General features: G+C 58.0%; 3 protein-coding genes across 7 annotated transcripts; 2 read left to right on the top strand and 1 right to left on the bottom strand.

Annotated features, from left to right (window-relative positions):
- Positions 1-65: 65 nt before the first annotated feature.
- On the top strand, positions 66-3,104 carry LCN2 (lipocalin 2). Its single transcript, XM_075560729.1, has 6 exons — positions 66-423; positions 651-784; positions 1,611-1,690; positions 1,815-1,934; positions 2,132-2,233; positions 2,935-3,104. Exons 1-6 carry the CDS (start codon positions 292-294, stop codon positions 2,961-2,963), a joined length of 597 nt encoding a protein of 198 aa, XP_075416844.1. The 5' UTR covers positions 66-291; the 3' UTR covers positions 2,964-3,104.
- Positions 3,105-8,183: 5,079 nt separating this feature from the next.
- On the top strand, positions 8,184-11,224 carry BBLN (bublin coiled coil protein). The gene is made up of 2 exons (XM_075560728.1): positions 8,184-8,395; positions 10,804-11,224. Exons 1-2 carry the CDS (start codon positions 8,317-8,319, stop codon positions 10,974-10,976), a joined length of 252 nt encoding a protein of 83 aa, XP_075416843.1. The 5' UTR covers positions 8,184-8,316; the 3' UTR covers positions 10,977-11,224.
- On the bottom strand, positions 10,147-26,467 carry CIZ1 (CDKN1A interacting zinc finger protein 1). 5 transcript variants are annotated; one of them, XM_075560726.1, is made up of 19 exons: positions 26,273-26,466; positions 25,547-25,676; positions 25,239-25,351; positions 22,847-22,918; positions 21,466-21,692; positions 19,304-19,397; positions 19,003-19,111; positions 18,010-18,521; positions 17,675-17,796; positions 17,249-17,437; positions 16,576-16,700; positions 14,299-14,386; positions 13,809-13,922; positions 13,447-13,599; positions 12,876-12,945; positions 12,608-12,729; positions 12,248-12,403; positions 11,773-11,827; positions 10,147-10,548 (listed from the first exon to the last, which is right to left on the bottom strand). In XM_075560726.1, the coding sequence occupies exons 2-18, from the start codon at positions 25,669-25,671 to the stop codon at positions 11,795-11,797; spliced, it is 2,424 nt and encodes an 807-aa protein (XP_075416841.1). In that variant the 5' UTR covers positions 25,672-25,676; positions 26,273-26,466; the 3' UTR covers positions 10,147-10,548; positions 11,773-11,794. The 5 variants fall into 5 exon arrangements, with proteins under 5 accessions (XP_075416841.1, XP_075416842.1, XP_075416839.1 ...); XM_075560727.1 differs by having other exon boundaries at positions 10,147-10,544; XM_075560724.1 differs by lacking the exons at positions 10,147-10,548; positions 11,773-11,827 and having other exon boundaries at positions 12,056-12,403; positions 19,304-19,382; positions 26,273-26,467.
- Between the last annotated feature and the right edge of the window lie 1,524 nt (positions 26,468-27,991).

Genomic DNA, 27,991 nt, shown 5'->3' with positions numbered 1-27,991 from the left:
CTTGTCCCTTCCGGGAGTTCCTGGGCACTGCCCTGCCCCCAGCCATCACCTTGCACAATCCTGACCAGGAAGAGAAAGGGGCAGACATCTTGCTAAGTGTTTCACCAGGAGTTGCTGGCCATTGCCTCATCCTTCCTGCATTTGGCAAAGGGTGAATCACCCTACCCCGCTCTGGGTTGGCAGCCAAGTGGGCCCATAAGTAGGCGGCTGCTCCCTCCCTGGCCTTTTGTGCCTTCACTGCCTGCCCGGCCCAGCAGCTCCCTGGAGCTCAGCTTGCTCAGCCCTGAAACCATGGCCCTACGTATCCTGTGGCTGGGCCTCACCCTCCTGGGGGCCCTGCAGAGCCAGGCCCAGGAGCTCAACCTGCTGCCAGCACCCCCGCTGCTCAAGGTCCCTCTGCAGCCCGACTTCCAGGAGGACCAGGTAAGGAGACAGGACGGGCCCCTGCAGGGGGGGCCCAGCAGAGGGACAAACAGACGGGGAGAAAGGGTCCCGGTAGCGGCAGGCAAGATGAGTGCTGCTGGGGAGACCAGGGCCCTTCTCAGCCTGCTCTGTGGCCCGGGTTCCCCCTGGGTCAGGCTGCAGGGAAGGCTTTCCAGGGTCTGCTGTATTTGGGCTCCGCTCATCTAACCCCCGCCTGCACCCCCCAGTTCCAGGGGAAGTGGTATGTCATCGGCCTGGCGGGGAACGCAGTGGGCACAGATCAAGGCCAGTTCACGATGTACACCACGACCTACGAACTGAAAGACGATGGTAGCTACAATGTCACCTCCACCCTGCTGAGGTGAGAGCCACCTTCCCTCCCAGGGCATGTGGGCCTGAGAGGCCACTCCGGGGTCTGAGAAAAGGAAGGATGTCCTAGCCACGCTGAAGGAGTCGGTCATCCGTCCCGGGTCCATTCATTCATGCATTCATTGATCCGCCACTGCTGACCTCAGGGCAGACACACCTACGTGAGATGGGCATAGATGACCCGCAGGAAACGAGGCAGAGAGGCGAGGGGTGACTTGGCTAGGAGGAAGGACACCTGGAATGTCACCTGAGTCTTCATGGAGGTCTTTCAGGGAGGCGGCCTCTGGGCTGGGCCTTGAAGGAAACAACTGTGCCTTAGAAAGAAGTGTGGGCCAGTCATTACAGGGGACAGTGGGGTCAGACAGAGCCCCTCCTTCGGGAGGCAGACAGTCGTGGGCCTGGGTACCCTGAGCAGAAGCTGGTGGGGTCCTCGAGGGACAGCCAGGTGCAGAGGCAACAAGGGCGTCAGTCCCTCAAGTGGCCATGGCAGGGCAGGCAAAGCACAGATAACCCTGCCCCTGCGAGGTTCAGAGAATCGCACCTGATCCACAGCCAAGCTCACCGCCAGCCAGTCCGGAGTCAATGCTGACTCACAGAGCCCCCCTGTGGTTTCCAGGGCTCACAGTGGGAAGACCCAGACCCCTCTGAGCTGGGCGGGTGGGCCTCCTGCTGTAGAATGGGAAGGGACTGTCATGGGCTGGGCTGGGCTGAGGGCATCCGCTCTCTGGCCTCCAGTGGCAGCCCTGAGTCCTTCTTGTCACATCCGGGGCTCCACCCGTGTTGTCTCCTTTCTGATGGCCCATTTCTCACCCACACAGGAATGAGAAATGTTTCCACTGGATCCGAACTTTTGTCCCAAGTTTCCAGCCAGGCCAATTCAACCTGGGCAACATTAAAAGTGAGTCCTAACTGAGGCAGGGGCCCGGGGGCAGGGCTCGGGGACTCAGCTCCTTCCGGGTCCTCCCTGCCTCCCCTAGAACATGTTTCATATACATGTCCCCCTGGCCGTCGGCCACCCACAGATTTCCAAGGCATTCGGAGTTACACGGTGCGTGTGGTAGACACTGATTACAACCAGTTTGCTATTGTGTTCTTCAAGAAGGTGTCCAATGGACAAGAGTATTTCAAGACCACCCTCTACGGTGAGCCCCCACCCCTGCCATCAGGGACCCAGCTCCTAGCGACCCCACCCAGACCCCAAGGTCCCCTCCAGTTCTGCTCCAGACTCCTGGGAGGCCAGGCAGCGCTCTCCGAGGACGGGGTTCCCAGGGAGGTCTCCTGCTTCGCTTGTTCAACACTCTTTACGGAGGGTTTGCCGCATGGGCTCTCTTGGTCACAGGGAGAACCAAGGAGCTGAGCCAGGAACAGAAGGACAACTTCGTGCGTTTTGCCAAATCCCTGGGGCTCACGGATGACCACATCATCTTCTCTGTCCCAATTGGTAATGGCTAGTGTGACTAAGGAAGGGGGACATGGGGGCTGCAAAGGCCTGATGCTTTGGTGTGAGGAAAAGGGGTTTGGGGGGGGGAGTCACTCTTCCGCTCCAATCACTGGGGTCTGGGGGCGTGGGTGACCCAGGGGCCCTATAGGAGCCACCTCGGCTTCAGGAAGACCCTACTCCAGCCCTGGGCCCATGGGGCCCCAGGGAATCTGAGCCCCAAGTTCTCTTACCTGGCAGAGTAGCCAGTCCTGCGCAGATGGGACTTCCAGGTGTTGGGGTGGGTCTCACTGCCCAGAGGTACTGCCCCCCTGTACCCTGGTCCTGCTGTCCTGAATCATCGTCCCCTGCCCTGCGCCTTTCTCACCACTGACTTGGGGCACGGCCTTACCCTCGGCCAGCCTTACCTGGGCAGAAAGCCGCCAGCTGCCAGGCTTTCACTGTCAGGGCTCAGGCAGAGGCCTGGCTTGCATCCTGGGTATCCCCCAGGTCAGCCCAATCTCAGGCCTTTCTCACATTCTCCTTCCTCTTCCTGCTCCTGCCCTCCTCCCATTATCAGTCCCTCGGTGACCCCTATCTCTGAAGGGAACCCCCAGGTCTTCGGCAGGGCCAGGCAGGGCCCTGGGACCGTACACAGGTACTACAGGAGGCCCTGGCAGCCTGGGGTCTCACACACACCCCTGTTCTACCGCCTCTCCCCACAGACCGGTGCATCGATGATGACAATGCATGATGGTGTTGTGAGGACGGCTGTCCCCAGCCAACCCTACTGGCAGCGGCAGAGCTAGAAGACCCTCTGCTGGACCTGGCTCCCCAATACTGCCCTCCTGACCCAGCCCACGTTGTTTGCTGAATAAACACACAAGTCACCAGGTCCCTGACTCTGTGCTCCTTTACACCTGGGCCCTGGGGGGAGGGACTAGGGTGGGGGGAGGGCTCTCACTTTTGTCTCTCCCGAGGGCCCCTGGTTCCCCGTTAGGGGTGGAGGGTGCAGAGCCCGTAGTGCTGCAGAAGGAAGGGACGAAAGGAAGGCAATTTGATGGGCTTGCCCCTCATTCACTCCTGCTTACACTGGGCATTTCCAGGCTCCCAACCCCAGGGGGCAGCTCTCACTTGTCCCTGCCTGCTGGGGGTACTGTCAGGGAGCCTGCCCCTAACAGATCATCACGGGCACAACTGTACAGCGATAATAGGTAACGGCTACAGTAAAGTCATAGAGAATAAGAGAGACAGTAAAATGAAGGAGTCAAGCACATTTCATGGTAGCATGCTCACCTCAACCCCGCTTGGTGGTCCACGTGGGGATGTGGAAGAAGAGAGAGGGAAACTTTACTGTCTTGGGACATTTGTAGGTAGCCATAAGCCATGCATATTCAGTAGTCACATGTGTCACCAGGTGGGTGGTATCGACTTAAGGTCCCTGAGCTCACAGGGGGAAGGTGGGAGGGGGCTGGGTGTCACGGCGGGAGGAGCGAGCAAAAGAATACCTGCTTCTCTAGGGAGACAAAATCAGCCATGTGCTCACGTTAAGCAGCACAGCTATTCGGGGAGACTGTGGAAATGATGTTTAAAGCAGGGCAATGCACTTGGACTTGACCTCTAACTTACCAAAGGGGGCGCTTTCCTACCATGGAATACCAGCCTTCCAGACGCCCTCTCTCATAAGGCGTCGTATTTTCCTCTATGTGAGTTTCCCACAGGGTACTCCCAGTGCAGGCAGGAGCAGCTGCACCTCATGACCACTCTCAGATGCCAGCCTGCAACAGGCGCCAGAGCAGAGGCCCAGCCAGGACCCTGAGCTGGGGCTGCAGAGGCACAAGGGTGGCTGTGGGGCAGCTTGCCACCCTCAAGGAACCATGTGGGTGCTGGGACATGGCAGCCCAGGCAGGAGGGCTAGACCCCAGCCAGGGGCTATGCCAGGCAGAGGATTCAAGCAGGACTAGTGCTCTAGCTCCTGTGGGCCCGAAGCCCACCCTTCCTGTCCCCATTTGGTGGTGGTGGGGCAGTGCCTATCTCAACCAGTCAGAGTTTGCTCCCTGACCCTAGAAAACCCCCTGTGTTCACTTCTGAGTCACCGTTGGGGGCATTCTGTGGCCAGCTTCCAGGCAGAAGATACTAGATCTCCAGTTCCTGGAACCAGGAATCTGCACCTCCACTTGGGGAGACCCATCTCCTGGGGACGGGCACACCCCTGTCCACCCACTGGCTACAGCCATCTCCCTCCTGTGTCTGCTCCACACAGCAGGAATTCCCGCCCTGACTTGCTCCTCTCCCAGGGTCAGAGCCAGTGGGAGCCTGAAGGAACCTGGGATAACTCACCCCAGTGACACGTGAACCTGTCCAGGAGCAGGAGTCGGGGAGACTCTGGAGCTGTGAGCAGCCCCAGCCTTCCCCCTTAGACAATAGGACAGACCTGAGATTCTGTCCTATCAAATGCTGCAGCAGCCTCGGAAATTGGGGCAAGATGATATTAGCGTGGGCAATTTCACTGACTGTGGGCAAGAGAAAGGGGCCCGGGTACGAATCCACTGGGCTACTGGCCAGAGCCTCAAAGCTAGCCAAGGAGCGGGAGCTGAACCACACCTGGCTGCAGGCCACACCTCCAGCTTCTTTACCTTGGCCCAAGCTCCGGCCTGTCACCACCTGGGCCTGGGTTTCCTCCTGTGTCACTCGTTCTATCCGGTTCCTAGGACTGCAGTAACAAATGACCACACACCTGATTGCTTAAGACCCCCACACCTTTCTTCTCCCAGTTCTGAGGATCAGAAGTCTGAAATAACCATCCATGGGCCAAAATAAATCGACGCATCTGTGGGGCTACAGCCCGTCGGAGGGTCTAGGAGAGAATCGCTGGATTCGCCTTGCCTTTCCCTTCTCCTAAAGCAGCCTTCCATGGCTTCAGGCCTTCCTCCATCTTCACCGCAGGCAGCACAGCCTCTTCCAACCTCTGTCTGAGGCCAAACCTTCCTCGTAGAAGGACCCTGTGGTTGTTTCCAGGGGAACTCAGGTAATCCAGGATATCCCCCCTATCTCACCTGGAACAAGGTGACCTTCCCGGGTTTCTGGGATTTGAACCTGCTCGGGCATGGGGGCCGGGCTGGAGAGCTACAGAGTGAGGGTGGGAAGGCTCAGGGAAGAGCCTGTTTCCTACGCAGCCTGGTGGGGAGGGAGACTGTCGTTCTGTTCAGTCCACCGCTGGTGCTCCCTCCAGGACCAGGAGCTCCCACGGGGGCCATGCTTAGGCCCTGGGTAGAACACAGGCCTCCCCAGCACCCTCCACTTCTGCTGCTTCCTCTGCACCAGGCCCCAGCACTTGCTCAGACTCTGGAGAATGGCCATGTCTCAAAGACTGTGGGCAGTGCTGGAGCCTAGGGGTCCTTTGGATGCTGGCCCTGGTCTCCGTGCAGTCCAATTTCCAACAGGACACGGTGAAGGGCTTTCTTGGCCAGACCCCATGGATGAAAGCTCTCCCTAGCCATGATCATGGATGGGCACTTTCTCTGGGACGGACTGTCTGTTTGGAAAAAGAGAGACTGAGTCAGGGCAGCTCAGTGTGGAGGTCTGAGTGAAACTGAGAAGGAAGGGGGGTTGGACACCCAAGAGACATGAGCTAACCCACTAGAGAACCCCCTGGGACCAGAGCCGAACCCTGTGTCCCCTGACAGGTTTCTGTAGCTGCATCTCTAGAGCAGCGGTCCTCCACCTTCCTCAGGCCTCGACCCTTTCACACAGCTCCTCATGTTGCGGTGACTGCCCCCCAACCATACGATTATTTTCGTTGCTACTTTATCACTGTCATTTTGCTACTGTTATGAGTCAGGCGACCCCTGTGAAAGGGTAATTGAACTCCTAAGGGGGTCGCGACCCACAGGTTGAGAACCACTGTTCTAGAGAGTTCCTGTATGTGAGATCATACAATGTTGTTGCTGTTCGGTGCCATTGGGTCGGTTCTGACTAGTAGCGACCTTATGCAGAACGGAACAAAGCACTGCCCGGTCCTGGGCCATCCTCACAGTGGTCCGGTGTCTGAGCTCACTGATGCAGCCCCACGACAGCCCGTCTCGAGGACCTTCCTCTGTGTCACTGCCCCTCCACTTTACCAAGCATGGTGTCCTTCTTCGGGGCCTGGTCTCCCCTGACAGCATGTCCCAAGTAGGTAAGACGGAGCCTCGCCAGCCTCGCCTCTAAGGAGCACTCTGACCGCACTTCTTCCGAGACAGATGTTTCTCCTTCTAGCACTCTGGGATGTTTTCAATAGTCCTCTCCACACCACAGTCAAACGCAGCGATCCTTCTTCTTCAGAACATACACTGGGATCCTTTGGGGTCTGATTTATCTCACGCAGCATTATGCTTTCAAGGCGGGTAGTCACAGCACGTTCGAGTCCCACTTCTTCGGACGGCCAGGGATGCTCCATTAGAAGAACCTGTTGGCTTACCCATGCATCCGTCGTGGGCATTCAGGGTGTTTCCACCTGGGGGCTATTGTGGGCACTGCTGCGATGGACATCAGTGTGGGAGCACCTGCTGGCATCCCTGCCTCCAGCCCTTCTGGGCAGATACCGGCGTCAGCTTGCTGGGTCGTCTAGCGGTCCTGGGCACAACTTTGTAGTGTGTTTTCCACAACCCTCGCCTTGGATTCCCACCAGCACTGCATGAGGGTGTTGTGGGTTCAAATAAATGACCGCCACTATACTGTCTTGATAATTTAAAAGAGTATTTGGTTATAACCAGACTGCTAGAATCTAAAAGCGATTCTCTCTATTGCCGTTCCGAGTGGAGCCAGCTTTTATAGGCAAAAACCCACGTATCAGAAACTTTCTTTCATGCAAGCAGGTATGACAAAAGCAGAGCAGGGTACAGGATTGAGGAGAACATCCTGGTTAACAAAATAAGACTAGGACAAGGAACAATATTGTTCATGACAACATTCTGATCCCGGGAACCAGAGTACATTCTGAACTCAATCACCAGCAGGGATTTCAGAGATGAGAGGGGGGAGGAGGCAGGTCATTCAGCAGTCAACAAAACGGAGCCTCTGTGGCCACCTGCTTCAGGGGGTCGAGAGCTGCTGGGTGGTTTGAACCATCAACCTTTTGGTTAGTGGGCAAACACGAACCCAGGAACCCTGTCGGGTTGTATGAATTTTAAATATATTATGGACATTAAACCATTTTTAGCTATAGAAATCCAAATCCACTGCCCTCTAGTCGATTCTGACTCATAGTGACCCTATGTAGTTTTCCCAAGGTTGTAAACTCTACACGAGCGGTGGGTGGGTTTGAACGCCCTGTCTTGTAGTTAGCAGCTCAGTCCTTAACCAGGGCTCCTTATCAGATACGTGGTTCCTCCAATTCCCCCCACCCCCAAATCTTTAGGTGGTCTCTTCATTTTGTGGATAAATTCAGCAGACTACTTTCTCTATTGTGAACAGGACACACAGCAAGGGTGGGTCTGGGAAGCGCAGACACTCAGAGGAAGCCGCCCCTTCTGTCTCTGCCCCCAAGCCCAGGGAGGGGGCTCTCCCAAGACTCAACTCCGTCTGGTCCCAGGCTGGGGGAGCAGGCCAACCCAGGGGAGGGGTGAGGCGAAGCACCCCGCGATGGGCGGCGGGGGCAGCGGGGGTAGTATCTCGCGCCCGGCGAGGGTCCGGGCTCTACTCGTGGACCCAGCGGTAGGAAGGGCAATGCGGGAGTCTGCGGCCGTTCTCAGCGCCCCACTGACGCGGCGGACCCGCCGAACGCCTGCCGAGCTGCGCTCGCGCCCCGCCGCCCGCACCCGGAGAGGGGCGGGTCCGTGGGCGGGGCGCTGACTGTGAGGCAGGCGGGGGCGTGGCCAGGTCTGCGCTCGGGCCGCGGGGGCGGGGCCTGGAGGAGGCTCGGGCCGGGGGCGGAGCTGGGGCCGCACGGGGCGGGCAGTGGGGGCGGGCCTTGGGCTTCGGGCCTCTGGCCCGGGCCCCGCCCCTACGTTCCACCGTGCCGGCCCGGCGCACCATCTGCGGCTGCTAGGTTCCGCCCGGCGCCGGCTTTCGGCGCGACCCACCCGGAGTTCCATTGTCGTGCGGCCCTGGTGGCGCCCGAGCCCGCAATGTCGGGCCCCAACGGGGACCTGGGCACGCCGGTGGAGGCGGATGCGGAAGGCGAGGACGACAGCTTCGGGGAAGCAGGTGACCGAGGAGGGCCTGATGCGACCTTTGCCATTGCAGGGTTGTCCCCCTGGGATCGGGAATTGGGGCCGGGTTGGGGGTTTGGAAGACACCGAAGAGCTCTCCTTTCCTCCACCCTTAGGTGGGTCCCCAACTTGCAGGCACTGCCTCGGGTATGCAGGGTGACCGGGTCCTTGGAAACTGCGGCATTGGAGAACTGGGTGTCTGGCCTCGGTTTACAGGTGGGGGGACACTCGGCTATTTGTTGCAGCCCCTAGGCAGATCAAGGCACTAGGGGGGCGGGGCCGGTCGGGTCGGCAGGTGCTGACTGGTGGGCGCACTCCCTCAGCTGAGTCAGCATCCCCAGGCTGGTGTGGTCTCCAAGTCTTGCTGATGTGACCTGTTTACAAAGCAGCCTGTTGAATGCAGAGGACTGCGGAGATGGGGGGCTGAGGTGTGGACAGGCAGGGAAGAACCAGTCCCCCCCCCCAAAATTTGTGAAGTTAGGAAAAATGAGATGTGTCACGGGTTAAGTGGGAAAATGAATGGTCTCCAAGCATGTAGATGTTGAGTGCTTATTCTTGTTCTCCCTTAGTGTAATAAAGATTGGTTTAACTTAGAGAGAAAAGCTTAGTAAACGTGAGGGAAAAACGTTCTTTTTCCCCAGTCCCTTCCCCTTTTTGGAGAGCATGATTGAGCCCACACAATCCACTCCTAGTGTCCACTCCAAATCGTTTCTAGTACATTCTGAGTTACGGAGCCATTGCCACAATCAATTATAGAACCTCTCCATCATCATGGCCTGCTTCTAAAGAAGCTGAATGGCCGTGTGAGCTTTAGGGACATGTCTCTGATCAGGAGAGCCTTGGCCAGGGAGTGGTGCAGCTGCAGAGGCCCTGAAAGGATCTGCCAGGGGAGGTCACCTCTGGGGTTTTGGCAGATCCATAGGACTTGGAGGAGGGTGGGCAGAGGGTGTCCTGGACAGAAGGCAGAGGCTTGCAACTGGACAGTGCCCTTGATACCTGGACCAGTGCCTGGTCCAGGAATGGTACAGCAACTTGTGCATGTCCCCCCCGCCTCCAACCCCTTCTTCTGGCCTGTGTCCAGTGACACACAGTGCTAAAGAGTGATGACCAGCTATCAAGTCCTTTCCATGGCCAGGCTGGCCCACTCATCTACCGCTAATCTCAATCCCCCAACCCGTTACAATCCCCCTTTCCAGAGAGGCAATCATTTACTGGCAGAAATCAAAGCAGGTCTGCCTGTCCCTGCCACTGACCCGCTAAAGGACCCTGAGCTAATGCCTTCCTTTGTGGGCCTCAGTTTACCTATCTGCACCACCAGCGAGGTAGTCTAAGGTCCAGCTGAGACTTGCCAGACTGTCCTCTGAGTTGTGCCACCCACGGGGTGGTAACGGGTGCCCTTCCTCCTGAATGCTGACCAGTCACCACCCCCCAGTCATGCTCATCTGGCCCGGGCCTTTTTCCAACCACTACAAGCAACTTCCCCTTGGGGCCTGAGCGTGGTAAGAGTGTCTGGTCCAGAGGGACCTGAGTCATGGGTTGGCTCCAGGCTGGGTGCAATGGGCACAGGCCCAGACCTTGGCCCCAAGGGACAGCGTGTCTCTGAGAGCACGGCTCAGGAGTGGCAGTGGGGGAGGCCAGCAAAGGCTTCTTGGGGAGGTGTTCTTTGGGGGAGGTCCTTGAAAGGATGTTGAGGTATTCCAGGTGGCAGGCAAAGACAGCGTTGAGCAGACAGAGAGGCTAGAAATCAGAAGCTTCATTCCTTTATCCAGCAAAATGCCTCTTGTGGGAGTGACAGCCCTGGGGAGCAGCAGCGCTCCAGGCCAGACCCACACAGATAACCACAGCGGTCCGTCCTGTGCAGTGAGTGGGGTGAGGAACAGGGCGTGTGCAGGAGGGCTCCCTGTGGCACCATCCACGCGGAGACTTGAAGGCTAAGTACGACTCATCCAGGACGAGAGCAGGGAAGGCAGGCAGGAGGACGACACAGTGTCCCAGGCAGAAGCAACAGCATGTTCAAGGGGCCGGAGACAGGCAGAGGCAGGTGTGAGGGAGGAAAAGGCGCAGAAGGGAGCCCCAGTGGGTCCCGCTGCAGGGCCTTGGGCTTTATCTTGAGGGTGCAGGGGACCACAGCTGGAAAGCAGGGCCTGTCTAGGGAGCAGAAGTGAGGCAGGACCTGGGGACAGAAACCTTGAGTGCCCTTCCCCTCTTGCTACCCCTCCCCCACGCCACCCCCACCCCTGTCCGTTCTCCAGAGGGCAAGCCTGAGGCTCAGGAGGCTTCCGGGACCTTCCCAAGGCAGAGGCTGGGGGAGCGTGTTTGTGTTTGTGCGCTCAAGTGCACACGCGGGGGGCGGGGGGATGTCCCAGAGAGACACGGGCCGGGCTGTGTCTCCCCTTCTTCCAGAATATGCCGCCATCAACTCCATGTTGGACCAAATCAACTCGTGTCTGGACCACCTGGAGGAAAAGAACGACCACCTCCACGCCCGCCTCCAGGAGCTGCTCGAGTCCAACCGGCAGACGCGCCGAGAGTTCCAGCAGCAGCTTGGGGGCACCGCCAGGGATGCCGCCCACTAGGCTCCAGGAGAGCCCAGCCAGGCCTCCGGGCTCCACTGCCTGAGTAGGCAGCTTCTCAAGGGCTGGCCTGTGGGTCTGCCTGTCTGAGTCACCCTCACAGCGCTCCCAGGCCTGTCACCCGGCCAGCATCTCTCTTGGCGCCAGGGCATGGGCTTGCGACCCACTTACATTGCCTGTCTGCCCACCTCCTGAGCACTCCCTGCTCCGCCCAGGCCTTGAGTGTCCTCATTAAACGGGTCTCTCCCACAGCCCTGCCTCTCTCCTCTCTCTCCTGCTGGCTGGGGCTCCAGGTGCCTGGGGACAGTCAAAGGCGTTGCCTCGGATCAATCATATGTTGGCAGCCCACAGCCAAGTGGAGGTGCTTTATCTCTGGAAACTGAGGGAGCAGCTGGGGTGCGGGCTTCTTTCCACCGAGGCCGGTTGGCAGCAGCTGCGACCCCAGCCTCAGATGTGCTGTGTGCCCTGTGTGTGACCCACTCAGCTTCCAGGAGCCATTCACAGAGACAACCCAAGGCCACAGAGTGACCTGTGCCTGCCTGACCTTGGGCCGCTCTCGCCCTAGGTGGCTAAGAGCAGGCTTGGGCTGGCTGTCTGTCTCAAAAGGTCTTCCCACGCGGGGAGGCCCACTCACGATTCATCCAGGGCCTGCCTGTTGAGGAGGGCTTGTCCCACCTCCCACCCCTCTAGGGATCGATCCAAGAACTCGGAACCACACTGCCTCCGGAGTCCAGCTGGAGAGAGAAGGCAGCACAGAGGTCCGGCACTGAGGCCCTGGCACTGAACCTAGGGTACTTACCAGCCATGTGACCTTGGGCAAGTCACTTGACCTTGCAAGGCCTCCCTTTCTTCATCTGCAAAGTGGGGAAAACAACAAGGCCCTTAGGGCCACTGCAGAGCCGACGAGACTGTCCCAGAAGTCCTGGTAAATTACTGGGCGGGGGGAGGGCTGTGCTGAGGCACCTTGTGATCCCCAAGGCCCTGCTTCTCAGGCCCTGCAGCCACACTGTGCCCAGGGAGGCTGGACCTGGCTGGGGTGCCTCCCTTCCCCCAGACAGACAGAGTGCTGGGGAGGCCTGTGGTGCAGCCAAACTACCTTCTTTTATTGGATTTCAAGTAAAAACACCAACCACGTCCGTTCCCTGACACACTGTTAAGACGCATTAGCAGGCCTGGCCCCAGAAGCACTGGCCGGCACTGACACCCTCCCTCTGTCAGGTTTTGAGGCGGGTGGAGCGCCGGGGTAGTCGGGGCTCGGGGGGTCTGGCTGTCACCTTGCCGGGGGCTTTGGCTACGTCTTGGATGCTTGGATGGCTGGGTGGGCGGCCTCCTGAGGTGAAGAGGGCCGTCAGGGCATTTCGGGCGTTGATGGCGCACCGGCGGCTCACGGGCCTGGTGGTGGGGCTGGGGTTCTTGGCCACCTTGTGTTTCTGGGCACAGAGGGTAGGGGCGTGATCAGGGCTTCCTCCAGCTGGGATGTGCTGGGGGACCCTGGGTGGCGTGCTTAACCTCTCTGAGCCCAGTATCGGGAGTACACAGCGTGACCCCCTGGCTCTGACTCCTTGATGGTGGAGCCCCCGCCCCCACCTCGTGCCAGGAGGGAGGTGGCCCAGGCTGTCTCCATCAGGGCTCACCTGCAGATTCTCAAAGTGGGCCAAGGACCGGCAGTGGGACTGCTGGGCTCCAGAGTTGCCTTGGTAGAACTTGCGGCAGAGGCGGCAGACGTACCCCATCACAGGCACCAGGAAGTCTATGCCTGTGGGACAGCAGGTCTCTGCAGTTACCCCTTGCCCGCCAGGGGTGCCCCACCCTCTCAAGGGGCCCACTCCAGGGAGTGGGTAGGGAGAAGAGCCGAGGGCAGGGATCAGGTGGCCCGGGTCGGCTGTGGCAGCTGGGTCTTACCATACATGGTGTTGGGTGTGTAGGGTTCTGAGTCCTTCCGCTGCTCACCAGCCAGCTCCCTGGGCCTCACCTGGAAAGGGACAAGTCACTCCATGGCTTGGGCTGTGCCCTACCCTGTGCGCTCCCATTTGCCTGCCCCTTGGTTGCCAGGAGGGTGGGCGTGCCTGCCATCCATCCTCTGACCCTAAAGGCCAAGCCTGCCTTCCAAATCTGTACCTTCTCAAACCAAAACCAAGCTCACTGCCACGGAATGGATGCTGGCTCTGAGCAACCCTACAGGACAGGGTAGGTAGGACTGCCCCTGTGGGTTTAATAATGAATGGGGATTTCTATAAAGCCCTGTCTTTCTCCCTCTGAGCGGCTCCGCTCTCAAACTACTGACGTTGCAGTTAGCAGCCCCTAGGGATCCCTTTGCCTTGCAGGCCTGTGCAAACCCCACCTGCCGAGCCTGGGATCCTGATGAGCACTTGTGTCGTCCTAAGCGCAGAGTTCCCATAATACGAGCGTGTGGCTTGCATTAGCGCCCCGGCCAGCCTCAGCCTGCTTCACGTCAACCCCTCGCCCCCAGCACCTGTTTGCAGAACGCTTCCTCAACCTCAATTTCTTCTTCCTCTTCCTCCTCCTCCTCTTCTTCCTCCTCCTCTTCATCCCCCTCAAAGCAGCCCACAGCGTCCACTGTGATGAAGTGGTCCTCATCTTGGCCAGCTAAGTCTTTCTCCAGTATCTTCAGGTGCCCAGGGGAGAGGGCCAGGGGGCAGTCAGCTCTGAGCAACTGAGGTGCCACACTGTCCCCTCACCCCACCATCACCCCCAAATCTCATTCCATCCAGACCTACAACGAGCTGGGGCTGAAATAAACCCCAGCTTGCTGTGTGGCCTTAGCCATGGCTCTGGGCCTCCCTGGGTCCTACCCTCTGAAGGAGCTGGGGTTACCTCCTTGGTTTTGTCCTTGTGCCCCTGGGACTTCATGTGCTCCACAAACTTGCGGGGGGTTTTGAAGTAGCGGCTGCAGGCCGTGCAGAAGGGTCGCAGAGAATGCTTGGCGATCTAGGACGAGGAGGGCAGGTCAAGTCGGCGTAGGCAGTGTCCTCCACTGCCAGCCCGAGTGAGTGGCCAGGCAGTGGCAGACAGAACTTCTCACCTGCAGGCCCACCACACCTGTAAAAAGCCCAGCTGCACTCTGCCCCTGCACCAGGGAAGGTAGGCCAAAGCATCCCTTCTCTGTGCGCTGGCTGAGAGATGGCAGCAGAGAGACAGGGCAGGGACAGGGAGGACAGCAGTCCACTTAAAAGAACCCCCCACCAGCCACATGGTTGAATAGCAGAGCAAGATACTGCCTTGTCCCCATTGGACAGATGGGGAAACTGAGGCCCAAAGATGAGCTGGCCCAGACTGGTGTCATCTGGTCACACAGCCTGCTCACCTTGTGGTCCTGTGTCCTTCGGTGTTGGATCAGGTCCCCCATGTAGTAGACCTGACAGGTGTTGCACCAGCGCCTGGGGGGAGGCTCTCTGAATGACAGAAGAAGAATGAGAAGGTGACATTATATTCTAATGAGCAGCTCTCCCAGAGCACCCCATACATGCAATGCCATTGCCCATTCCTATTTAAATTCCATTAGGATCTTCCTTGGAAACTTGAAAGGCCCATCCATGAGGTAACCAAGGAGAGTCTGGGGGGGGGGGGTCAAGAGAACTGACTCAGAAGCACCTGATCATTAAAACAATAGCGGGGCTGCAACGGATCAATGAGGCAGGACAGGAAGTCCAAGGCAAGGCCCAACATGGGTAAGAACTTCACGTCTGGTAAAGGGATGTCAGAAGCTGGGATGATGTAAAGGTGAGACAGAAAGTTGCCATAAAGGGGCTTCAAAATGCTCGTGGAAAAAGTCCATTAGCTTTTCGTTCTGTTTTTTTTCCCAAGTGTTTTGACGCCCCTCCCCTTCTATGAGGGTTACAGTTCATCCATGGCTTATTCCAAAACAAAGTGTGTTTCAACATGACTCAGTACTGCATCGGTGGATAGACTCAGACAACCAGACCCACTGCCACTGGCAGGGCTCCCACTCAGGGCTGCGTCTCCTGCCTTCCTCCTGTGGTGCGGCTGGTGGGCCTGGTGGGCCATGCTTAGCCCCCCACACCACTAGGACCCCTGGCAGTCTAGGTAGGGCCTTGACAGGAAAGGGCTCCATCAGCACCGTGGCTTCGGAGGGGAAATGCTGGCCAGGAGGGCAGAGTGATTGTTGGGGAGAGTCCAAGGGGACAGGCAAATCAATTCTAACACAACGACCCAGTAGGACAGAGAAGGCCTGCCCTTTGGCTTCCGGAGGCTGTAAATCAGCGGTTCTCAACCTGGGGGTCGAACAACCCTTTCACAGGTGTTGCCCGATTCCTATCAGTGGCAAAATGACAGTGATGAAGTAGCAACGGAAATACGGTTATGACTGGGGGTCCCCACCACAGAGGCACTGTATGAAAGGGTCGAGGCAGGAGGAAGGTGGAGAAGCACTGCTGTCTTTATGGGGCAGGAAACCAAGTTCCCTCCCTCGGCGCGAGTGGTGGGCAGCCCAAGCAGGGCGCTATCTGGGGGCTTATTAAGAAGTTTGAAGAAAGCTGGAAACTGCCTTGCTGAGAAGAGGCCTGGGACGTGACAGGAATTATTTTCCATCATAACGCATCTCTTCGTTCCAGGGTAGCAAGGGCTGTCCTATGAGGATGCTGGGGTGTTTATGGTTCTCAAGTGTAATTCCTCGGTCTGCCAGCAGAGGGGGGTTTAAGGCTTGAGACCAAACCCTGTAACTGTTGACGGGAGCAGACAGACTGTAGATTGCAGCCCAGTGCGTAACCACTGGGGCTCCTAAGGCTTGAGCGGACACGGGGACCCCACAGAAGGCAGCTCTCCTCTCGCTGACGGGGGAACGAAGAGACGAGGCTTCCCCTGCGTGGACAAGGCTCCCTATCCCTGGAGGGGTGCAAGCTCAGGCCCCCTGAGCCCTTCTGCCACCATCTGGGGAGCTTCACTAGATGAGTTCTCAACTCTCGCAGCCCTGTCCCTGCTCACGGTGACTGTGGGTCTGGCCAGCCTGGGATGGATGGGTTCTAGTACACTGGTTAGCATTTGAAATGGGGCATCTTCACGTCTAAATCTTGGTTTCTGGGTCCTCTGGGAAAGCTGGGAGTGTGGAGGAGGGGCGGCTGCCTATGAGGTACAGTCCACACCTGAGGGGGCCGGGCCAGCACTTGCCCACGTCTCTCCCTGATGACGCCTCACAGTCCCTACAGGCCCAGGGCCTTCCACAGGAGAGGTGGCACTTAGGTTGGGCTGACCCCCTCACGAAAATGTCACAGGCAGAGGCGGCGAATCAGTAGGTGGACCTGGCCTTCGCCATTCGCCGCCCCCCATTCAGAGGCAGATACAGGTGTGTCCCCACCCAGGATCCTCCCCTGTGACTGGTCACACTGCTCCTGGATGGATGGGACCCTGAGAAACTCTGCTTCACGGTACCAGCTTAGGAACGGGGAGGGCTGAGGCTCCCATGCACACAAGGCGCAGTGGGCACATGGCTCCAGGGGAGGGCGATGGTGAACCCAAAGAGCTTGCAAATGGAAGCATCAGAGCCTCTGTGGGGAACTCATCCGGATCCACCCTCGAGTCTGCCCACTCAGTGCCCAGCACGAAGCCTCCGAAACTTCCCACTCACTCCTGCTCTCTCTCCAGGACATCCCGGGGCACTGGCAGCAGGGACAGGAGGCAGGCCTGACTCATGTGCTGGATCTCACCAAGTCGCTGCTGGTGCTGGGCACCTGCCATGTGCTCCTGGAACTCCTGAGACAGGAAGGATGAGGGTGAGGCCTGGGCCCGGCAGGAGGAGTCCCCCCGGCTCCTGCTGCGAGCACAGCAATCTCACCGCAGCCCTGGGAGGGTAAGCCAAGCCTCGGAGGGAGCACGCACCAGCCCCAGTGTGTGCCCCTCCGGGGAAGAGGCTGGTTGTGGGGGGGGGTGCCTGGGAATGCCCAAGCCTCAAAGACACAGAGCTGTCTGGTTAACTCCGGGTCTCCGTGGCCACGCTTGGAGCAGAGCTGAGAGTATCGGAAGGGAACAAAGCCAACAGTAGCGGTAACAGGGTGCAGCGTATCATGCCGTCCTTGACGCAACGGGTGAAAGCTCACCCTGGACCCAGACTGGGGCTGGGTGACTCCCAGACCAGGGTGTGGGATCTGCAGGTGGTTCTGTCTCTTCACCTGCCTTGTGAGGGAGCCTTGAGCCAGGCGGCTGACTCTAAAAACGGAGTCTCTTCCAGGGGCAGGGCTTGCAGGGCTTGAGTTCCGGGGAGGCTGGACCCCCCCAAGGTCCCCGCCCTGCGGGTAGAGTACCTGCTGGCTGGAGCAGCTGGTCTTACAGATGTAGCAGAAGAACTGCAGGCCCTGTTGGGAAGGTGTGCTGGCAGCAGCGGGGGTGGAGTCACTCGGGCGGGGCCCGGGGGTCAGGGGGGCAGTGCTAAAGGCCCGGCTGTCACTGCTCTGCAGGATGGTGACCTTCAGGGAGCCCCCGGCACCCCACACCTGTACCAGGAGCAGAGTGATCACTTCCAGGTCTTACCAGATGGGGCTTACGTGGGTCAGTGCCAGTCTGGACCAACCCAGGTCTGGTCTGTCCACGTGCCCCAAGGGATGGGAGGGCTGTCATCCCATGTCACAGAGAGGGGAAGGCAGGAGTGGCGGGGCCCTGACTTGAGCGCCCCCTCCCGTCCCCAGGGCCCAGACTGGGGCCTCAGCTCCCACAGCAGTGTCTCTACGCACCCTGAGTGTCTCTCCAGCTCGCTTATCACTCTCCCCCGCATCCAGGCGGCTGGGTGAGCGCTCCTGGCTCTCCTCCATGCGGAGCTGGCTGGCTGCTGGCCTTGCCGAGGCCTCCCCAGGGCCTGGAAGGACAAGAGGGCTTGAGCTCCCAGAGGCCAGCCTGCACCCGAGCTCAAGGCTGCCTCTTCTGCCTACAGCCAGGAATGCCATGGGCCCGGGGTGGGGGAGGCAGGCAGGCAGGCAGAACCTGGCTCTTGGCCCAGCCCTCAGGTCCGGGCTGGATTCAGGAGTCAGAGAGTGCTAGAGAACAGAGGGTTTTGGCCGAGCTCGCTTACCTTCTCCAGCTGCTGCTGCGTCAGGCAGTGTGTCCAGCACCGTGGTCTGAGCCGGAGCCGGTGCTTGCTCTGGGGCTGGCGCTGCGACCTGCAGCTGCGTCTGCTCAAGTGGCGGGGCCCTTGGCTGTGATTGTGTCCGCAGCTGTGGACATGTCTGGGTTTGGGCCTGCTTCTGCAGTGGTGGCCGCACCTGCCTTGGAGGCTGGGGCGGTGCTGGTGGCCGCACCTGGAACCGCACTTGCTCTGGTGGCTCAGCCTCCTTCGGCGGAAGCACTGAGTGCTCCGGCGAGGTCTGTGTTTGTGCCTGCTTCTGCAGCTTTGGCTGCACCTCGGCACACGTTGACTGCATCTGTGGCTGCATCTGCAGAACCTGTGGGGAGGGTTCAGGCGGCCGGCAGGCTTCCGGAGGCTCAGGAAGCGCCTCAGGTGTCTGTGTCAGCTTCGAGACTCTTGCCCGGGCCTGCGGCTGGGCCTTTGCCTGCGGCTGCCCCTTCACTGCAGGCTCTTCTGCCCTGGGAAGGAGCCATAAAAGTCAATTTTGTTTTGTTCATTTGTTTTTTACTTCCCAGAGGCTCGGTGGGAGCTCCCAAGAAAGCACGAGACCCAAATTCTGATACTTACTCTGCCACTTACAAGCTCGGTCTCTGGGCAGGCCCCTTCACCTCTCTGAGTCTTGGTTTCACGCAAGCGAATTGGGGAGAACCAAAGATCCAAGCCCCCGCCCCTGCTAGAACTTGCTAATGTGTACGCAAACCCCTGAAATCCTGTTCACCCTGCGCCCACTTTCTGAGGTTCCAGAAACACACTACCACCCTTTTGCCTGCGCCACCCCCACCCCCGGCGGTGAAGCTCGGAGAGTATGAAGATGGACGACAGAGGGGACCCAGGGACCCCAGGTAAGGGGCAGGGTAGGCGTGGCCTTCCTCAAAGCACTCCCCCAGGACAGGAACGGGTCTGGCGCCAAGCCCCAGGCAGGCTCTCAGCACCAGCTACCTTTTTAGCCTCTTGGCTGGTGGCTCTGAGGTCTCACAAGGCGCAGGCTCCAGTGCTGCGATGCGTTTCTCCTGAGTGACATCCTCAGGGCAGCAGGGGGACCTGTGACCTTTAATGGAGGGTTGATGAGTGACCATGGACACTGGGCTGAATACCTACAAGCTCCAGAAGACGAGGCCGGGGTCACCTGCACCCCCTCTCTGCCCACCTACCTGCCTCCCAGATCTGCTTCAGCCCCCACCAACACCGTGCCTGCCTGCCCCGACCCTGTATCCTCGGGAGGGCCAGCTGCCTTGCTCACCTTCAGGTGTGTCGGTGCCGGGCTCTCCCACTTCCCCAGACCCCTCGGGGGGGTCCGCCTTGTCGTCCGCCGGCATTGTCTGAGAAGAAGAATCCTGCTTCCTTTCAGAACCATTGCTGACATCTGCCAGTCACTCTGGCAAATGCCACCTTGCCCTTCAGTGCCTGGCCCTGCCCCCTGTGGGTACCCATGGCTGGCCTGGCCCCAGAGCTGCTGGGCAGATGGTCCTCCACACCCCAGGAATCATATCAAGGAGGGTCCACGTCGCTGCCACAGGCCTGTGGGACACACGGCATCTCCCAGACCCACAGTGCTGTTTCCTGGATCCCCTTCCCCTTCTGAGGAAGCAGCCAGAGCTCATCTCTGTGCTTCACCCCCCCCTGGAGTGCTCCTTACCCCAAGTCCCAAGCCCCTGCACCATCTGGCCTCATCTTTCTCTGCTCCCCCCTCGTCCTCTCTGCTCTGTCCACCCTGGCCTTCCCTTTGGTTGTCCAAAGTCCCAGGCCTCTTCCTGCCCCAGACCTTCACCCACATCCTCCAGGGCACTTCTTACAGGAAGCCCTCCTGGCCCGTCTAGGTCTCAGAGTGCCTCGGGCTTCTCTGTGCTGGCTGCCACCATTGCAATGAATCCACTGGAGCATGATCCCACTCCCATCACCAGCCCCAGGACTCCAGGAGAGCCAAACCAGGGATCAACTCCCATCCCCGAATCCCCAGGTCTCCCAGCAAAGTGACTTCAGCTCTGCTAAATGAACACAACTCCGGCCAGTGCCCGCCTCCCTCAGGAAGCCCCTCCTCAGTCTGCCTGCAGGCTCCCACTAGGCCATTGGGCCCAGTTCTGACCTGCCCCCCAACCCAGACACTGGTAAGCACCACCTAGCTCTCTATGCCTCGGTTTTCCCATACATGAAACAGAGAGGGTGGCCACTAGACATTCTGCAGGACCAGGTTGTGACAAGCCCAGTCAGAAGGTGTGAGGCCAGGGTCCTTTCTGGAGGACCTCAGAGCAGCCGGGAAAAGGGGGTGCTGCCTCCAGACCAGAACCTTCATGTTGGAGACGTGGTGAAGACTGCTGGGAGGCCCAAGGGCTAGACAGCCTCCAGGGAGGCAAGGCCTCTGCAGGTCTCGGGATGTGGCTGCCGCCACCAGGGAAAGACTGGCATTGGGGCCTGCAGCGCCTCAGATCTCAAACACCCACTCCTCTGTAGTTGGCGTGAGCCAGAGTGCTGTGGGCCCAGCGGCTGGCTCGTCCTTTAGGGTCGAATTATTGTCCTGCACCATTTACAGTTCTTGTACTTCTAACTCCTGTCAGGCAGTGACAGAGCAGATGAGGAAGTGTGTTCATTTAGAGCCGTGGCCTCTCAGTGTGGCTTTGGGGACCGTGCGACGTGGCCGGTCTGGAATGCTGGGTGTCCCAAGTATAAAACCGGTAGGGTTATGAAGGCTCACTACCAAAAAGAAGGATGTCAGATGACCTCATTACTGCGTTTTTATATTTGCTATATGTTACAATAGGAGGCCTGGCAGTGGAGTGGAATTGGCTGGTGACCACGAGATCGGCAGTTTGAAACCACCAGCCACTCCACAGGGCAAAGATGAGGCTCTCCACTCCTGTGAAGAATTACAGTCTCAGAAGCTACATGGGCAGGTCTACTCGGTCCTGCAGGGTCGCTATGAGTCACATGTACTAGTTTGGGGGGCATGCAAAAATGATAATCAACATAATGGGGGGGGACTTGAAAAAGTACATAAAGGTGGAATTAAAAGATCATGAGAGATTCCCATGAATTTTTGAAGTATGGAATAAAATAAAATGTATTAGTAAAATTCATTATACCTGTTTTTATTTTTAAAAATGTGGCTACAGGAGTACCTTCGATTAGGACTGTGCTGATTCAAAGCGAGATGTTAAGTGGGTAGGGGCACCGGTATTGTTTGGACATGGCTAAGACCACACTGGGGCGGGGGGATGCTTGGGAGTTTGGGGGAACACTAGACACGTCAGCCCCCCACCCCTACTTTAGAGATGAGGAAACTGAGGCACCAAGAGGGGGTCTGACCTGCCCCAAAGGCCCAAGTGAGTCAGAGCCGATGGAGCTGGGCTGAGCCCCAGGTATCCCCTCCCCCTGCCATCCTCACCTGCTCCTCCCATCTCTACTCACCTTGCGACTGGGGGTGACAGAAGATGTGCGGGCCTGTTTCTGCGGGGTCCGCCCTGAGAGGCTGAGCTGGGGAGGGTTCATAGGGACCCCAACAGGAGGTGGGCCCAGCAGGGATTGGCGAGTAGCCTGGGGAAAGTACTGCTGTAGATTTGAAGGGACCAGCTGAGGGGGTGTAAGGCTGGGGGCTGTCAAGTTTGGGGTTGCCAAGTTGTAGCTGCGGAGGTTACCTGTGGGCAAGAGGGAGAATTGGGATTACAATTGTGGTCAGGTGGTCAGGGGTCAGGACCCTCAAAGCACCATGGGACCGTACCAGACAACTTTGACGGGGCCCATTCTTCACTCAAGGAGCCAGAGGGAAGAGATGAGAGCCCAAGGGCCAGTCCCACTTGGGCAGTGGTGGGTGAGGAGAAGGCCTGAGGGCTGGGGGCAGACTGCCCCTGTCCCTTCCAAATGTCCCCCTGGGCAGCAGCTGGAGTACTCCTAGCAATCCTGTGGGTGTGCTAAAGACCCACTGCAAGGCCTGGAAGGGTAACTGGCAGGAGGGCATCCCCCCACTCTCCAGCTCCCTTCACCAAAGTTTTACCCCCCATTTTTCAGGCTGCCCACACAGAGCCCCACTTTACTCCAGTCAGAGGCCCCCATGAATCTCAAACATGCCTGGTGTCTTCCTCTGGGCCTTTGCCCATGTCATTCCCTCTGCCCGGGCTGTTCCACCTCCACTAACTCCTAGTCATCTCTCACCCCTTAGGCTGTTTCTCTTCCAGGAGGCTTCTCCAGACTCTCCTAGGTGCACCCAGGCCCCTCCTACACCCCCAGAGGCTACATCCATCTCCTTGTCTGCCTCCCGCTGCTTACCGCCCCACCATACTCAGAACAATTCCAGAGCAGGCCCTCATTCAATGCAGCTCATGAAATACAGTTGGAACTCTTGCCCCCGGGCACCCGAGTGCCCCACAGTGCTGAGAAGTGACCTTCTGCAAATGCTTCTCACCCTCAGGTCCCTCGTCTTCAAACTGGGCATGATCACAGAGCTTGTCTCTGGATCTGGATATTCTCAGAGGAGTCAATAAAATATATGAATGTGCCTGGTACACAGTAAGTCCCAATTAACATCAACTTAAAATGAAGGCAGCGACACATGTAAACAGAGAGCGCAAACTTCTAGAAACATGAAGACAAAAGACAGGCCCCCCTAACAGAGAAGTGGACAAAGGACATGGACAAGTCACAAAGGTACAAACATTTAGCAGATGACTATAAAAATGTTCAACACACTAGCATCCAAAGCAATGTAAATTAAAACACTAACGATAGAGCTTATCATGCCAACCAAATACGTATGTTATATACACAGATATATATGAAAAAAAACATATAGTACCCAGTGTTGCCGTGGGCATGGTGAGGCTGGCACTGTCATACGTGGCTGGTGGCATTGCAAACTGGTCCAGTCCTTGGGAAAGCAATTTGGCAATACTTATCAAGAGCCATAAAACAGCCATCGCTACCTATTAGCATACGTTTGGGAATCCATTCTAAGAAAATAGTCTCAAACGTTAAATAAGATAATTTATCTTACTGTTTTTAAAACACCCTTCAGCCCCCTACTCCTACCCCATTCCCCAAGGGGGGCGGGGAATCCCACAAAACAGATCAGACAGCTCGATTGTCCAGTAAGTGGGGAAGGTTTAGGTAAGAAAGGGAATGTATATCTACCCCCACAATGGAATGTTTCACAGCTGTTAAAAACTATCTTTACAGAACCTGTAAACTCATCTACTAAATGATCATACCACTGTCTTCAGGGGGAAAAACAAAATACTCCTTTCTACTTAGGAAGGAACCACAATCATGTACAAGCTTCCAAGTTTGTGGGGGAAACGGCAAGATCAAGGAAGAGGCCTCAAAACTGTGTGGGAAAACTCCATTCTCCTGTGAATGTTGCTTTTCCACCAACATCTGAAGTCCCTCGTATACCAGAGCCTTGGCCGGCAGGGTCTGTAGATGGTTTAGGGGTTTCCCTTTACACTTCGTTGAGGTTTTTTCAGTCTACTTTGAAGATGGGGAAAGACTATGTGGATCTGGGTGGGCTTTCCTCTCTCTGTCCATCCATCTTTCACAAGTCAGCTCCCAGGGCCATCCACATCCACGGCCCTGGCAAGACTAAAGGCAGAAGAATCTACATCATCTTCTGCGGAGGGAGGGTGATCTGCTGGCTGAGGGAGGACACAGCTCTGCGGTAAGCCGGGAACTACTTCTCCTTCCATCCAAGACCTACTCATGGTGTCGTCTTGGGCTGCCGACTCTGTGCCTCAGTGTCTGTAGTACCCACAGGGCTGGCAGCAGCAGCAAGTTGAGTGTGGAAAGGCCTTCAGCACATTGGCTAGCCACTGCCACCACGACCCTTAACAGTGGAGTCTGAAGATGAGCTGGCTTCACGTCACTGGGACCCTGGACCACTCCTGCAGGGGCTAAGGAATGTGGGGTAGCATCAAGGGAGGAGAGAGGAGAAGGTACTCTCCACATGGGGGAAACCAAGGCAAGGATACACATTGACTGCACTCAGCCCCTTAGAAATCAGAAAGCTCAGGACCTGATCTAGCTCACCCTCTGTGGGTGCTGTGTGATCCAGGGAGGATGACTTCCCTTCTCTGGGTCTCAACTTCCTCATCTGTCAGATGGGAGATGGCAGTGTTCTGTGTCATCCTATTGATACTAGAGCAGCCCTCGTAGCGTGGTGGATTATGCGTTGGGCTGTTAACCGTAAAGTCAGCGGTTCAAAACCATCAGCCACTCTAAGGGAGAAAGATGAGGCTTTCTACTCCCCCAAAAATGGTACAGTCTCGGGAAAGTCATAGAAGCAGTTCTACTCTGACCTCTAGGGTCATTCTGAGTCGGAACCGACTCCATGACTGAGTTTGAGCTTGAGCATTGATTCTAACTCATAGTAGCCCTCCATGACAGCACAGAAATGCCCCATAGGAGTTCCTAAGTGATCATCTTTGCAGATGGCGCCCTTGTGGCACAGCGGTTAAGTGCTCAACTACAAACTGAAAGATGGCTGGTTCAAAGCCAACGACTACACTCCGCTTCGGTTAAAAACCGCCACCCTTGGAAACCCTTTGGGGCAGAGCCTTGGTAGGGTAGTGGGTTACACACTGGACAGCTAACTGCAAGGTCACCAGTTTGAACCCACCAGCCACTCTACAAGGGAAAGATGAGGCTTTCTGTTCCAGCAAAGATTCAGAGCCTCGGAAACCCACATTCAGAGCCTCAGAAACCCTATAGAGTTGCTATTAGTTAGAATAACTTCTCAGCCCTATAGAGTTGCTATTAGTTAGAACGGACTTGATCACAGTGACTTTTTTGTTCTGTCTTGTTTTTGTTTGCTTTTCAATAGGGGGTGTCAATGGGTTTGATGTTTTAAAAATCTTTACGAATAGATCTTCAGAGGAGTTGGGTAAGTTTGAACCACTGACCTTTTGATTACCAGCCAACTGCTTAGCCACTGTACCTCTAGGGCTCCTTGGGATGTGGAGGAGGGTGGTCAAAAGACCCCTTTCTATCCATTAGCTCATCAAACCTGAACAAAGACAGCTCACAGCTCAAGCCCCAGGGCCCAGGGACCTGCTCTGTGCTCAAGCAGACCTGCCTGCATTCAGCAGAGCACCTTACACTTCTACTTCTGGAGCCTCCGGGTCCTGATGGTCGAGTAGGGTGCTAAGTGAATCTAATCAGAGTTAGTGTTGGGGAGAAGGAGCCTGGGGCCGTACCTTGCAACTGCTGTAAAAGCAAAGCTCTTTGGAGCACAGGGCTGCTGAGGAGGGAGGCCGAGTTGGTGCTTTGGAGATTCAGAAGCTGCTGCTGAGGCTGCTGCGGGGGGAGCCTATTGGTTAAGGGTGAAAGAGGGTTGTTTGTTGCGGGGGACCTTCCTCTGGGGGGAGGAGTTGATGACTCCCTCAGCCCCTAGCCCAAGCTTCAAGCAGGGAGGCCCCTGGGAGAGAGGACCTCAGAGAAGGATTTCTAAGGCATGTGTCCCAGCGGCAGGACTGGGGCTATCCACCACCCGGGGGGAGCTCACCTGCCAACGGCCATGGGCATGGGCATGGAGGCCTGCGGTGGGGACTGCTGGAGAAGCTGCTGGAGCTGAAGCAACTGCTGCTGCTGCTGCTGGAGCTGCTGGAGCTGCTGCTGCTGGTTGAACATGTCGGCTACGGGCAGGGAGAGGGGTGAACAGGGTCCTGTCCCAGCCAGCCACCCCAGTACTCTCAAGCACGGCGCTGAACTTCCGAACAGCCTCTCTCCCAGTCCTGCCACCAGCAAGCCACAATCGAAGGTCAACCTTTCGATCCTACCAGCAGCAACCCTCGCCTCGGCAGTTCACCCAAATCCTGACAGTCCAAATCCCCTCCTGCAGCTTCCCAGCTTTGATCTCTTGCTCTCCCACTCCCCACAGCTCCGGCCTCCCAGGAGCGCCTCCCCATCTCCAGTCCCCACCTACCGCAGCCCCACCCCACTCACTCCTCTTGGTGATCTTCCCACCCTCTCCCCGGTGCCCTCTTGTTTGTCAATACAAACAAGGACCCCCGTCCTAACAAGCTTCCCAGCTCGATGATGCACCCCGACTTCCCTCGCCGCCCCAATTTCACCCTCCCCGTGCCCTCCCAAACGCTCCCTGGCCCCCAGTCCGCTGACTCCGTCCCCCCGCGGGTAGAGACACTGCCCATCAAACCCCGCCAGGCCAACAGCCCGCAGCCTCCATTCAAGGGGTCCCTGCCTGCCCCGCCCCCACCCAAGGCCTCCGTACCTCGTCTTCCCGCGCGGCTTGGGCCGCGGAAATCGTACCGCCTCCTCCCTGCAACCTTTCGGCATTCGCGTCGCCGCTCGGGAAGGGAAGGCTGCGGGCCGGCTACGCGCCGAGCAGGCAGCTCCGCCTCCCGGGCTCCCGGGCTCCCCGCGGCTCCCGGACTCCCCGCGGCTCCGCCCGGGCCTGCTCGCTCGCTAGGCGCGCCGGCGGCGCGGGCGGCACAGCGCCCTCTGCAGGAGCGGAGGACTCCGCGCCGCCCGCCCCGCCTCGCGAACCGCCGCCGCCGCCGCTCCCCCGCTGCCCGCCGGCTGCGGGCGCCCCTCGGGGTGCGCGGGGGCCCGAGGCTGGGCAGGCCGTCCACCGCGAGTCCTCGGCCTCCGGGTCTGTGGGTCGCCGGGATGAGTCTGTCTCCGGCAGGTCCCTCGCGGGGCGGCTTCGAGGAAGGCCGTCCCTAACCGACCGCCCCCGGGCCTGTCCCGCGAGCCTGGAGCCCCGCGCGGGGTTGGGGGCGCGCCGTCCACCGGCCACGGGGCCACGTCCCGCCCGAAGAGTCTGCCCTAGAAAGGGAGGAGTGGGGCTCCGTCCGATTAAAGCGCTGTCATTAGATGTCGCTCGGGGTGGGGGTGAGGAATGCTGAGTTTGTTTTTTTTTCCTTTAAAAAAATCGTTTTATTAGGGGCTCATACACTCATCACCATCCATACAGACATCAGTTGTGTCAAGCACATTTGTACATTCATTGCCCTCCTCATTCTCAAAACATTTGCTCTCCACCTACACCCCTGGCATCGGGGAATGCTGAGTTTAATTGTAAAACAACAAGTCATTCTAAGCCAAGAGTCCCTTTAGGGGCGACTCCGTCGCCGGCCCCTGCTCCCCCCTGCTCGCTCCCCGTGGGCAACGATGAGGCCAACAATCCTTGGCAATGCTGTTCCCGTTTCGGATGCTCAAAGCTGTGCGGGCTGCCCCAGGTGTGCAGCCCGGGCCGGGAGCCCCGCGGCCCAGCAGTCCCGGCAGCCAGGTGACAAAGCACCGACCTCCCGCCACGCTCCGGCCAGGGCTCTACCGCAGCCCCGGGGGGGCGGGAGGTACCTAACGGGCTGGGGCGCAGAGGCGCCCGCGGTGGGGGCGGGGCTGGGACCAGGGGACTTGGGCTGGAAGCGCGGAGATTACCCTATACATTGGGTAAGCACGGGTTTGCGTGTGCTTATGCACTAGTCTGCAGTGAACGATTGCACATGTTTTTGTTCGCTACAGATTAAGTAAACGGAAGTAAGCCCGTGCTTACCTGCCTCGGGGTCAGGGACTGCTCATTTCCAGAGACTTTGATTCCGTCCCCAGAAGCAGAATCTTAGATTTGGTGGAAAGTGTGAACCAGGGCCGTGTGTGAAGGCCAAAGTGGCAGCATCCAATATAAGGAGGACAAGACTCACTCCCGTGAGAGAGAATGCAGGTGGCCCCCAAAGCCAGACAGAACTAGAGGGAAAGAAAAAGGGGCTGAGGGAGACAGTGTGGGGTGCTTCAACCAGGTCAAAGCCCGCAGACACCCTGATCTGGACATTGGAGTCAGAGAAGTCCAGGGCTGACCCAGACACTGGGGGGAGCCTGCTTTCTGTTCTGGAGAATGGGTGTTGTGAAGATGATACTATATAATGCTTAGCGGGATATCTGGCACAGAGGGAGCTTAGCAAACTGCCAGAGTTAAAGAAAAGCTAAGCTA

The sequence above is a fragment of the Tenrec ecaudatus genome, chromosome 10 (genome assembly GCF_050624435.1).
Source record: "Tenrec ecaudatus isolate mTenEca1 chromosome 10, mTenEca1.hap1, whole genome shotgun sequence".
Lineage (NCBI taxonomy): Eukaryota > Metazoa > Chordata > Mammalia > Afrosoricida > Tenrecidae > Tenrec > Tenrec ecaudatus.
Note: the sequence above shows the minus strand (reverse complement) of the source record. Positions and strands in the feature narration are given on the sequence as shown.